Raw genomic sequence first — 12563 nt, forward strand, 5'->3', positions numbered from 1 at the left:
ATTAGTCATTTGTCTTTGGATAGGTTTTGAATATCTAAAGTCRGTAAGAGTTCCTACCAATCTGCTGACTGTAGAGAAACCGTGGACCACTGGCTAATGCTACTATGGAACTTTTTCCTCACTTTAATCTGTTTGTCTCCTTATGCCACAGTTTAGAAAACATTTTAAAGCATCTGAAGGCGTGTTGACTCTCATAGGTGTGCTGTTAAGTATAAGTTTAAGTATATATATATTAAAAGTATAAAGTAAGTATAAGTGTATATATATATACACACACACAAGTATATAAGTATATAATGTGTGTGTGTGTGTACATATATATATATATATATAAAAGTATAAACTACTTTTCTGTCATCACCTTCACTTCACAGACTGACCTTTACAGTGCATGTTGAGACTGTACTGTTTTATGATGATAGTATTATTTTGATATTCCTAGAGAAAGCACTAAGTGATTTGCTACCATGCACACTTTGGGCATAGAGGGTAAACATACTATTAATTCATTTATTTTTGGCTTACTTTTGAGCCTGCTATGGAAAGTCAGATATAGGAATGTGCTTGGTGAGAAATTAAGAAAATAATTCTAACTTTTTTTACTGTAGTTAACATTCCTGATGCTGTTGGATGGGGCTGATGAGTTCTGATTAATGAAGACAAATAACATTTAACATGAACTGTTAAACCTGTTATTTTTTAAATTTCATAATAATACATTGCATAGTCATGATCTGACATGCACCTGTGAGAGAATGTGACCCACATTTCTGACGGCTCATTGACCTATTTCAGAACCTCTCACCACCGTGAAGAACTTGCGAGTTTATGACCCAACCACTAGTACTCTGAATGTTCGATGGGATCATGCTGAAGGAAGTCCTCGCCAATACAAAGTGTTTTATGTACCTACAGCTGGAGGTTCAGAAGAAATGGTAAATCTTTCTTGTGGATCTCACTGGCTGTCTCAGATAAGCAGCAACCTATGATTCCACTGACAGAAATGCTGTGGACTGCCTGCACTCTGGCTATTTTCTGTTCTTAGCCACCCTGGAGCAAATGCAGAGCATCTACATGAAAGTCAGCAACCTCCATATGTAATACCAATGTTTGATTTAATATATTAGATTTTCAGTGATTAGTTCTTAGTACAGGGAGTTAATACCACAGTTTTGTGTCTGTTTATTCTTAGGGCAAAGTGTGTTGGTGTAAAGCTGATTTCAGGGTGTGCAAAGGGCTATAAAGTTATGAGACCTCATTTCTACCCATTTTTACTGCTAAGTAGTCATGGGGCTGTAGGCAGTCACCTGGGCTGATATTTGCTAAAGCAGAAAAATCCATGTGGGTGTCTTATTACAATCTTCTAAAATGACTTAATTACTTAAGAGCTAAAACAATTCTGTAAACGGGTTTGGATTGCCCTCGTTGCAGATTGGGAAAATATTATTCTTTCGCGCTTGGACTKAATTTTCCACATCTGTACAATTTGATGTGCCTGTGAAATGAGGAGTACATCACTTAGAACTATTTCAAAAAGCATCTAGAGAGCTACTAATAACAAGTATTCTTAAATGCTAAGGAGTTTTACTTGTTAACATGAGGTATTTATTACTTCTTGTCATTGGCATGTTGTAGTATTATGTAATGTTTATTTGATTTAGAATGTTTATTTGATTTAGAAAGTGACTCCTTAATGTCTCTGAGCTGCTAAATAGTTGTCATTAGAGAAATCACTGTAGATTCTGTTACTGATAGTAGTAGAACAAGATCTGGACCCAAAAGTGAAGAACATCTGTAAGTGATTGTGTAGGAAAGCATAAGATTTAACAAACACTGCCCAAGACAGAACTTTCCTGAAGGCCAATTCCAGAAGATACCATATACTCTGTTACTTCAAATTTCAACTACATTCTTCTTTGGTAAAGATTTTGTCATATCCAGTCTAGAAGCGAGATRTGGTGGAGGGCATGATTTTTAAAGGAGAGGGGATTGCAATCTACCATGCTGGATTGTGAGGTTACAGCTATATTCAGGGATGTAAGTAATAATAAAAAAAAGTATTTGAACTTGTATTAAATCGGATCTAATTTGATGTTAATTTCAGTTTATGTTCCCTTGTGGGGTTTGTAATTAAGTGTAGAATAATCTAAAATTGGTATCAACAGGGAGATAGGAAAAATCTAAGCTTTTTGTGTTCTTTATGTAAATGCCATCCCCCTACCTTTCTTTTTAAATCTGTAGACCACAGTACCAGGGAACACAAACTATGTCGTCCTGAGGTCTCTCGAGTCCAACACACCTTACACTGTTACTGTGGTTCCAGTTTTCTCAGAAGGGGATGGCGGACGTACGTCTGACACTGGAAGAACTTGTAAGTAAAACAGTTCTTTTAATAAGAAGTTAGCACTTTTGTGCGAGTGACTCAAATCAGTAGAAGTTGAGGAATTCTAATTTATTTTACATCAACTGTGGAAGTTTTTTCCCCAAGCTAAGGCGTCAGTGTAAGAAACTCTGTTTACCTGCTTGGTTATGGTTGTAGTTCTGTAACTTAAACAGTTTTCTTTGCTTATTCAGATAGAGGCTTTCTGTCCGTTTAACTCAGAAAATCTCAGCTCTATGCCGTGCAGCTAACTTACGGTTTACCTCCACACAACAGCAAAGTTTCAGTCCTAGTGCCTGTAGCAATACTAGTGAACAAATGGCAAGTACTGGTGTTAATCCATGTTGATGTCCATGCCATGTACTTAAAATTTTCTGGGAGTTTGAACTCTGAATGCCAGCATGAACTAAAATGTGTGTTTTGTGACTACTTTTCTTATGTGACTAATTAGGCAACACCAGTGTGGTAACAAAGCATTATACCTTCAGTTTGCAGCGTGAACATATGCACTTCGCTGCATGGCAGGGATGTTTGTAATGATTAATAACTGATTTTCTTAGATTCATAGATTTAAGGGTAACATAAGTAATGTATGTATCTTGGGCTGATGAACTTTTCAGTTGCTTTTTCACACAGTTGTAAATCCAAGTAGAAACAGATCATTCCTAAGTAAACAGCTTTGTAAAACTTAAATTATCCTTGATCTAGTGGAGAGAGGAACACCGAGAAATATTCAAGTTTATAACCCCACACCAAACAGCATGAATGTCCGATGGGAACCTGCTCCAGGTCCAGTACAACAATACAGAATTAATTATTCTCCACTGTCTGGCCCAAGGCCATCAGAATCTGTAAGTAATTTAGTTTTTATACTATCCCTTAAAAGTGGGTGGAGCTTATTGCTTCCTTCAATGAGTATAGAATGCTAATAATGACCTGAAGCCAATTATCTTCCTAGTAGTGTCCCTGCTGAAAACACTATGCCTAAAGAAATTTACTCCATTGTAAATAAATGCTTAATTTAGTGAAAGAAAAGAAATAAGAAATAAGCCTTTGCCATTTAGTACGGAGGATTGAGGACTGAGTATCCTTAACCATATTTCAGGTAAAAATGAGTTACAATAAAGCCTTTTTTTGAATGTAAGAGAAGGAAACAACTATTTATTAGGAAATGATTAATTATGCAACCAGATGCCAAGTTTTTGTGATTTTACTACTAAACCATCTGTTTATCCCAAATCATTAGCATTTAAGTAGGACTTGGTGAGCAGTGAAATCTGGATATGAGAATGAGTACAAATTTGCCCTCCACATGYAAAGTAAGAGGTCTTGGATTTGTGTAGAAAGGGGTGCAGTCTTAGACCTAGGCCTGTGAATGTACTCACACAAAATGTACACCCATATTGTACATGTAGAGATGGATATGTTTGTATGAAAATGTTAGAATTTTTAATGAGTCATTTGCATCTGTAAAGTGTAACTGTATAATTCTTCACACACGAGTGGGAACCTGTCAGTACCTATTAGGAAATGTCCTTTTTATGTCAGTGAACCATGATAGAATCTACTTTTTTGCTTTGGGTTCTTGAATGTTTCTTCTTTTTTTCTGTTTTCATGTAAAATGTAAAAAATAACAACTCTGTTTGAAGAATAAGAACTCCTTATGTATTTTCCAGTCTTTTGTAGCACCTGCTGTTGAAATTTATCGGTATTAATTGGTTGTTTTAAACTTGTAGTATTTTACTCAGAAAATACACAGTATGGTCGGGTTCCCAAATTTTCTTTTTTCGATCAAATTGCTAATGGAAGTTTTTTTAATGTAGGTGCTTTTTGTTTCCATTTTAGATTGTGATACCAGCCAACACTCATGATGTGATGCTGGAGCGCTTGACTCCTGACACACTTTACTCAATAAATGTTATAGCTCTGTATGCAGATGGAGAAGGAAATCCAAGTGAAGCACAGGGAAGAACATGTAAGAGGCAGTACTTGCTTTGTGAAATCTATGTCAAGATTTGGTGTATTAGGAATTTAGAAAGTTGGTTGCAATCACAAATAGTGTAAGCCATTCAGTGCAACCCTGAGATCGGTGCAACTGAATTATGGCTGAAACTGTTATAGGCCTTTCTGGAAGGGAGATGTTGTTATGTTGTCTGGCAGTTGTGGCACATGCATAATCACTGAACTCACTTTCACCTGTGAAATAAACCTAATTTCAACCTATGTGTTTGAGAATGTAAAAAATCTTCTTTAAAATTTAATTGCAGCTAAATATCTAATTGTCTTTCTGAAAACAAATAGCACATTAAGATAGGTAGAATTTGCTGTCAACAGAAAAAAATATTGTACCTCATGTTTTGTGTCTTACATAATAACTGTATATGTGGATCTCCCCAAATGTTTGTTTCTCTGGAGTTGCCTAAACACCAAGACTTCTTTGTTGCAACTTAGCTCGCAGGATCTGACTATGCAGGGTGTATTTCAAATTAATCTGAGAAATAATGTGTTAAGAACCTGTCTATGGCATTCATATACCACCCCTCTTTTGCTGCCTCTATGCCTTCTTTATTATATCCCCAGATATATATATAAAACTTGCAAATGTGACAGGCTATTTATATAGGTGCTCACCTTCCATGTCCCTTCAATATTCTCTCCCTTTCACACTGCTCCAGTTCTTCCAGTTAAGGTCCTATTTCTATTTAAGACCATCAGGCACTGCTGTATTATCTACCAAATCTGCCTGTATATGCTTATTCTGGGTTTCAGGGAGAGCCCTTAGCTTCTGCTCCAGGGCAATGCTTGAATTAGTGAGAGTTACACTGGACTGGAAGAATAGTGCTTTATACTTATATACACTTCTGTATTTTCTTTCTTTAGTGCCTCGCAGCGGGCCAAGGAATGTGAGGGTGTTTGATGAGACCACAAACAGCCTTTCTGTACAATGGGACCATGCTGATGGACCAGTCCAGCAATACAGAATCATTTATTCACCCACTGTGGGAGATCCCATAGACGAATATGTAAGCTCTGTAATTCCTTAATAAACACTGAGATGTTTTCAGTTGATTGTTTAGGCTACAGAAAAAGATACCTGTTGTACATGTAGCACACTTTGGTAGCTTTATGGGTGGTTTGGTCATTGTTGTTTAAGAGTCACTGATGCTGATAAGCCATGGTTTGTCTAAAACAGTTTGTTTCACAATGTTGCAGTGCATAAACAGTTTAATGAACCAAACCATGTGTAAAATAATGTTAAATGTGTGAGTCACATCATTAATCAGAAGGTTTTGAGCAGAACCTGCTTCCTACATTTATTTCAAACATTTTGCTGTGGTGAATAGCCATTACTTCATATTCTATTCAATATGAAGTCATTGTGCTAAGATGCAGAATTTGAAGTGAGTTGGCCAAGTTGGTTTAACTAAGAAAGCAGTGGTAACTTTGATTCAGCATCTAACTTGGTTTTGAAATGTTCAGTATGAATTTTAAGTGTTTGTGTTTAATTTCCTGCAGCTTAATCATAGCACAAGTTAATCTGATATTTATAAAATTCTCTGAGTGCTTATAGCAAAGTCAAACTCAGATCCCATAGAGGTCAATGGCAGAATTCCTGCTGACTGCCACCAGCCAAAATTCAACATGTAGAGCACCATCTAAATGCTGTTATTGCTTATATATCATTGTGTAGGACGTATTGAATGTTCACTGTTGAAAATTCCCTACTGAAACCATTTTTCAGTGGAGAGATGTGTTTTGAACACATACAGCTTTTCTGCAGAAAACGATGGACGTTTCATAAAAACAGCGAGTCTCAAACAACTGAAAATTTTTGTCAGCTAATAATGGAAAGTGTTGATTGGGGCATGCTTTTGAGATACCTTGAGATACTTTCTGCAGTTTCAATGCTATATGGCCTTTTTGTGGAGCAGCTTCACTTTTTGKATTATACCTAACTTTCAATTAGAAGGGAGCTATAGTGTATAGTTGCCACAGAAAGTTGGGAAGACTGTTGGTTGCATAAATAGGCAAGTTTTTACACATCAAAATATTTAGGGCATCCTTCTCAGAGTTACTGTTGTTTGTGTTAGGAAAATGATATCCTGATTTGAGGATAATGAAGAAGCAACAATGAAACTGAGGAGTAGTGTGAATGGCTTTGTCTTCCCACCTCATTTCAGGAGCTTTTTCTTCTCTTTTTCTGTCTCTGAACACATCATCAGAACTTTCCCCTTTTTCAGAGGGAACGGTATTGAAATCTGGGTGAGGAATGGCAGTGTCTTAGTCTGGTGTGAGGACAGGGACCAAAGAGTCAATTTGCATTATCTTTTTATGCCAGCCATGGTGTTCTATATTTTAAAGTAGCACACGCTTGTAATTGTTCATAGGCTATAACCATTAAGATATATTGAATGACTTCATCTACAGTGGACATAATAAAAAGAGTGCTAGGTGTTGAGCACTTTTTTAGTTCTAATTAACTGTCATTATTGGTCAGTTGCAATACTGTGGGCATATTTACCTCTGTTTCTCTTATGTGTTCTAGACAACAGTTCCTGGGATAAGAAATAATGTGATACTACAACCGCTGCAGTCAGACACACCATATAAAATTACTGTTGTGGCTGTGTATGAAGATGGAGATGGTGGACAACTGACTGGAAATGGAAGAACTGGTAATTTGTTTTAATACTCTATATTCTTTTTTAAATTTAAGATAAAGATTGTTTGARCGTTCCAACATTGTTAAGGTCTCATTATGCTAGTGATGTATCTGACATGATTCTTTCCCTACCGAGTTATGTTGTAAGTTTATAGAGGTTGAAAAACAGTTAGTAGTCTAATTAATTAGGGTGTTTTTTTTTTTTTTCAGTTGGCCTACTTCCTCCTCAGAACATATATATATCTGATGAATGGTATACACGATTCAGAGTTTCCTGGGATCCTTCACCATCCCCTGTTCTGGGCTATAAAATTGTATACAAACCAGTGGGTAAGAAAGCCTGTTCATTGTGAAGAGAGCACTTTCAGAACAGTGAATGGCTAATGGGAAATCAGAATAGAAATCACATGTATAGTGAAAACATTATTTATTTCCATTATTTACTGGATTTGATGCAAGTTTAAGTCTTCTTATTACCAGTATTTCATAAGAAGTGCAATCTACCAAATACAGTCTTTCATGCATTTAATTACAGAGAATAAATTGTATAGTTGAGATTTAATATGGTGACTAGATAAAGTTCTGGACCAGACTTGATTTTCCTCTCAATAATACCTCTTGTCCTGAGGATATGGGGCTGGTGTATGTGAGATGAGTGTCGGACAGGTATTTTGGTGTTAAGGTCCTTCAAAACTTTTGTTTTATGAGAGAATGAAATGACAAACTTACCTTTCTAGAAATTGAATTAAATACAAATATTGCACAATAGCTTGTGAAGCTATATGTGTTCTGTTCGCAATAGTCTTACATACTAAAATGAGACGATTTAAGAAATGATTTTGTTTTGTTTTAGTAAACAAGATTAACAATTAAAGACTTGTTAAAGAAGGCTGATAATTTTCTAGGTCATCTAATCATGAGTCTTTTCCCCTCTCTGTCTTTTCCTAATGTTTCCCTTCATTCAAGGTTCAAATGAGCCAATGGAGGTTTTTGTTGGAGAAGTGACTTCCTACACACTGCATAACTTGTCTCCCAGTACTACTTATGATGTGAATGTTTATGCCCAGTATGATTCTGGAATGAGCATACCTTTGACAGATCAAGGCACTACCTGTAAGTCAAAATAATTTTGTTGTAGTCATGCTAGATACACATGCTGACCTGAGATAATGTTGATTGAAGAGAGGATTTTTAAGGATGATTGTTAGAAGGTCTGAATATCCCCTCATGGAGAATTCTTATCACCTTTCCATGATGTAGGTATTAAAAAATTGAGCTTGGGTAGTGTGAATATAGTTTTTAGTAATGTTTTGATGATATAAATTTTTCTAGTCTGCTTCCTAAAATTTTGCTTAGCTATGGTTCAGGCCAATCTTGAATTGTGTCCAGGGTACTGCAGAATCTAACTGTGCTGTGCAGGTTTAGGCTTTTTGCTGCCTCTGATCATACCTCACAAGAACATCCAGTGATTGTAACTTAACCTTTTCAGTAGGAAATGATTTTGTTGATGACCTCAGTGAATAAGCTTATAAAAATTCTTGCATTTAAGTTGAATTAAACATCCAGACTTTTGCTGACTCACTGCATTTTTTTCCGTATTGCTGTAAATATAGTGAGACAGATTCTGGTTTTCAGATGTCTCTTATTTTATAAAGAACTCCACTTACTTAGTGCAGAAACTCATAAAATGAGTTGTTGAATTCATAAAGTGGATTATTACCTAATATGAGAAGGGTATCAGCCGCTGGGTCTTTGTAAATAGCTAGGCATCTACAGGGCATAACAGAAAATAAAGAGATTTGACTAGAACTGCTTTTTTCATATATGAATATTAAAAAAAATCAAGTTCTGGACCAGCACTGCTGATATAATTTTCATTTTGACCTTATTCATTTAACATCCATTACATACTATTCCCCACGGAGTAATTTATCTCTTTCTCCATTTACAGTATATTTGAATGTCACTGATCTAACAAGTTACAAAGTGGGTTGGGATACTTTCTGTATCCGATGGTCAGCTCACCGGTCAGCAACTTCCTATAGACTAAAGCTAAATCCAGCTGATGGTAAGTGTATTTTGATTTTTCTGGGAACATATCTATTTTATTTCAGTGGTGGCACCCTGTATTTAGTATGGTGGCAAGACTCCATCAGAGGTCATACTGCATGTGGTTGAACTTTAAAGCTCTGAACACAGTCTGTTTTTCTAGAGTGGTGAAAAAGCTGCAAGAGGGAGTTAATGCTGCTTATTGTGAAGTTACCTTTCATTAATGGGAGTCTGCTAGTTGCCAGGGTTCTAAATGGAAAATAGTTGCTCTCCAGTATGCTCCAGGGTGCGGAGTTCTCACGACAAAATCTTGGTTTGGAAAGACTTTTAAAGACTCCTTTTTAAAGACTCTCTTTTTAAAGGCTGCTTTTTAAAGACTGCTGTCCAGTCTATTCCAGTCTTCTCCCCAGAGATCTCTAATTTCTACACTTATTTGCACACATATTAAAAGGGAAATACTGGCTTTTAACATTCTTTCAATTGGGCTTTATTTTAACAGGATCCAGAGGACAAGAAATCACAGTACGTGGATCAGAAACGAGCCATTGTTTTACTGGCCTTTCACCAGACACAGAATATAATGCTGTCGTCTTTGTTCAGACCCCTAACCTCGAGGGACCTCCAGTCTCTCTGAGGGAACACACAGGTAGATTACTGATACTGTGAACCTTAAGATTTGGCTACAGAACTTGTCTTATTTTGACTGTAGAACTTGTCTTGTTTTGAGATGCCTTTCAGTACCCTTAAGTAATCTTTCCTCTTCCTCTGATTGTAATGTCAACTGGAGTTTGTGAGGGAAAGAGATAAATTCTTATGCTCTTCTTCAACCCAAGTATTTCCTCGCATTTAGATGAAAAACCGAGAAGCAGTTTCATGGTAGGATGTTACTCAGCTTATGTAAAGTTGTTCCTCTGTTACAATGAAATCATATACCTTTGTGATAACAGCAGTTATAATCTCATTACTTTTGTAACACAGGAAATTTTTCTTTGCTAATTGTACATTGTATGGGTTAGTGAGAAAGGGTTTGGTTCTTTCTTCAGTAATATAAAACATAATCTAGAGTTTTTCCTTGAATTAAAGGATTTAAATTGAGTCAAAAAATTATTATTTTCCTTCAGTCCTCAAACCTACAGAGGCACCAACTCTGCCGCCTACACCTCCTCCACCTCCTACAATCCCTCCGGCTTGGGATGGTATGTTTATTTGTAGATTTATTCAGTATTTTTACATAGTTGCTGCACTACTTCAGGGTTTAATTCTGTTTTTCATAAGTTGAAATAGGTTTAAAAATAGAACAACCTTGTAGGTAATGAAGTTTGAGACCAATTTCCTAATGCCGTCCATTCACTGTGAAGTTTTCATGGGTTAGGATAGCAAGGGGCATACATTTGGGGGAAAAATCATGATATTTATAACTTTGAAACAGATTTGTGAGCCTTGCCTTCAGAAGACATATTTGATGTCGGTTGCTCAGAAAAAATAGCATTTAAAACATTTGTATTTGCTTCTTTAGCAAATTTTCTTTGAAAATTTTTAATAAATGTGTTTGTGTTGGGTATAGGCCACCTGCCAGGTTTACTGCATGATAATAGAAGTTTGCCAAATATTTGTCACTTCTGAATTTTCAGTTTTGGAAACAATCCTCTTTATTCCACAGTGCTATGAATGATATGTTCCTTTTCTTTATCTTTAAGTATGTAGAGGTGCCAAAGCAGACATAGTATTCTTGACTGATGCTTCCTGGAGTATTGGTGATGATAACTTCAACAAAGTAGTGAAATTTGTTTTTAATACAGTAGGAGCCTTTGACTTGATTAATCCTGCTGGAATCCAGGTGGGTTTGTTATTCCTCTTGAGAGCATTTTGGAAGGAAACTAAAGATGAAGCTCAATTAATGAAGTCACATCTGATTTTTCCTTTCTTTAGGACTTCTCCTATTTTTTGTGTTGGATTGTTGTACAATGCATGTGTATGTGTGTGTGCATGTATAAGTATATGTGAAATATAAGGGGTGCTCTGTAAATGCAAAGAGAGTCCAGTCTGTCCTGAGAAGTTACTATTCTGAAAGACAGAAGTTGAAGGAGCCTATGGAAATCCTACAGGCAGAGAAACTGGGGCGATGTATGGTTAGCTTCAGGTTTTTGTTTCTTTGTATAGGGCATTAACAGCTAGCACTCTGCCTAGTTGTTATAAATTAGTTTTCATCTGTGTCATAACAGAAATCGGTTTTGAAGACAGTGTAAGTTTTCAGTTGGGATTATGTTTTAATTTCTCAATTCAAGAAGAGAGTCATGTGTGTGGAAGGAATTCAGCTGGCTTGTCATTAGCCTTGTCTGATCTAGCTGACTAGAATCCCACTGCAGTAGGTAGATAGAACCTCTTTGAGATAGGCACTTCCAGAGGTCAGTTCATCCCATACTAAAGATAGATAAAATGAGTCCACTCCACAGTGGGCTTTGTGAAAATATGGGGAAAAGTTAGTCCTCTGACTAAATTAATGTATTGTTAAAAAATAAACAGTAATAGCTAATGAGGAATAGAATTTCAGGATTTCTGGGCTGGTCATGCTCTGACAGAACCCTTTTCTGGGAGGCTTCTTACTGTAAGCCTTTCAGCACTGCCRTTTTTCTTCTGCTTATGGGAAGTTGGATGAGAGCACTGCCTGGGTCCCATAAATATCTCTCACTAGATGAAGTCAGTAACGTGAGACATAAGACAGTTACTTAAAAAGTATTTCTGGAGCATTGCAATGACCTACAGGTGCAATACAGTTTCCTTGGTTAGAAGGCAGAAGGGGATTTTTGTGGAAGAGTGTTTGTTCTAGTAGCTGTAGAAGCTATTTACATTGCTCATGAACTGCCTACCATCTTCCAGGCATATCTTTAGACCTTTGCTTCCCCATCTTTAACTCTTTAGACATATTTTTAAGGAAAAGGGACCCCTCATACTCTGTTTTGTCTCAGACATTCTTTGTCCTTTCTAGCTCTAATATACAGTGGGTGGGTTTCMTTTCCATTTGTTTGTTTGTTTTTTATTGTTTTTTTCCCTGTAATATAGATGGCAGAGAAAAGTAACTGCTAACATTTAGAAAAATATTTAGGTCACATGCCTCTTGAATTAGCTGTGACATTCTGGGTTCTTCATCTTAGATATTAATAATTAAAAAAGGGAAATTTACTTCAGTAAATGGGAATAAATACATACAGAGAGATATCTATTCAGAATCAAATGAGCATGGTGCTGTAATATTGTAATCGAAACAGAATATGTGAAAGGAACAACATGAAATATATATATTATATTTGAATTTAAAGATGGTTTCAGAATAAACATTCAGTGGTTGTATTCCAGTACTTAAGGCAAGAAAGTATACAATTTTTGTATGTATCCAGCTTCATTGATATTGTGTCATACAAATTTTTAAGTTCTTCTTCATTTCTTAAAAAAACTATCTATGTATATAAATAT

At 36.1% G+C, this 12563-nt stretch overlaps 1 protein-coding gene across 1 annotated transcript in view; it reads left to right on the forward strand.

The window, feature by feature from the left end:
• Window positions 1-12563, forward strand: part of COL12A1 (collagen type XII alpha 1 chain) — a 107453-nt gene that overhangs the window by 56380 nt on the left and 38510 nt on the right. The window contains exons 33-44 of the mRNA XM_026079032.1: window positions 796-935; window positions 2242-2371; window positions 3089-3231; window positions 4226-4355; window positions 5261-5403; window positions 6927-7056; window positions 7254-7373; window positions 8010-8156; window positions 8995-9111; window positions 9592-9738; window positions 10214-10288; window positions 10790-10929. Coding sequence (XP_025934817.1) covers window positions 796-935; window positions 2242-2371; window positions 3089-3231; window positions 4226-4355; window positions 5261-5403; window positions 6927-7056; window positions 7254-7373; window positions 8010-8156; window positions 8995-9111; window positions 9592-9738; window positions 10214-10288; window positions 10790-10929 — 1562 coding nt within the window. The remainder of the gene's footprint in view (window positions 1-795; window positions 936-2241; window positions 2372-3088; window positions 3232-4225; window positions 4356-5260; window positions 5404-6926; window positions 7057-7253; window positions 7374-8009; window positions 8157-8994; window positions 9112-9591; window positions 9739-10213; window positions 10289-10789; window positions 10930-12563) is intronic.

Source organism: Apteryx rowi, unplaced genomic scaffold, assembly GCF_003343035.1.
Source record: "Apteryx rowi isolate R43461 unplaced genomic scaffold, aptRow1 scaffold_490, whole genome shotgun sequence".
NCBI lineage: Eukaryota > Metazoa > Chordata > Aves > Apterygiformes > Apterygidae > Apteryx > Apteryx rowi.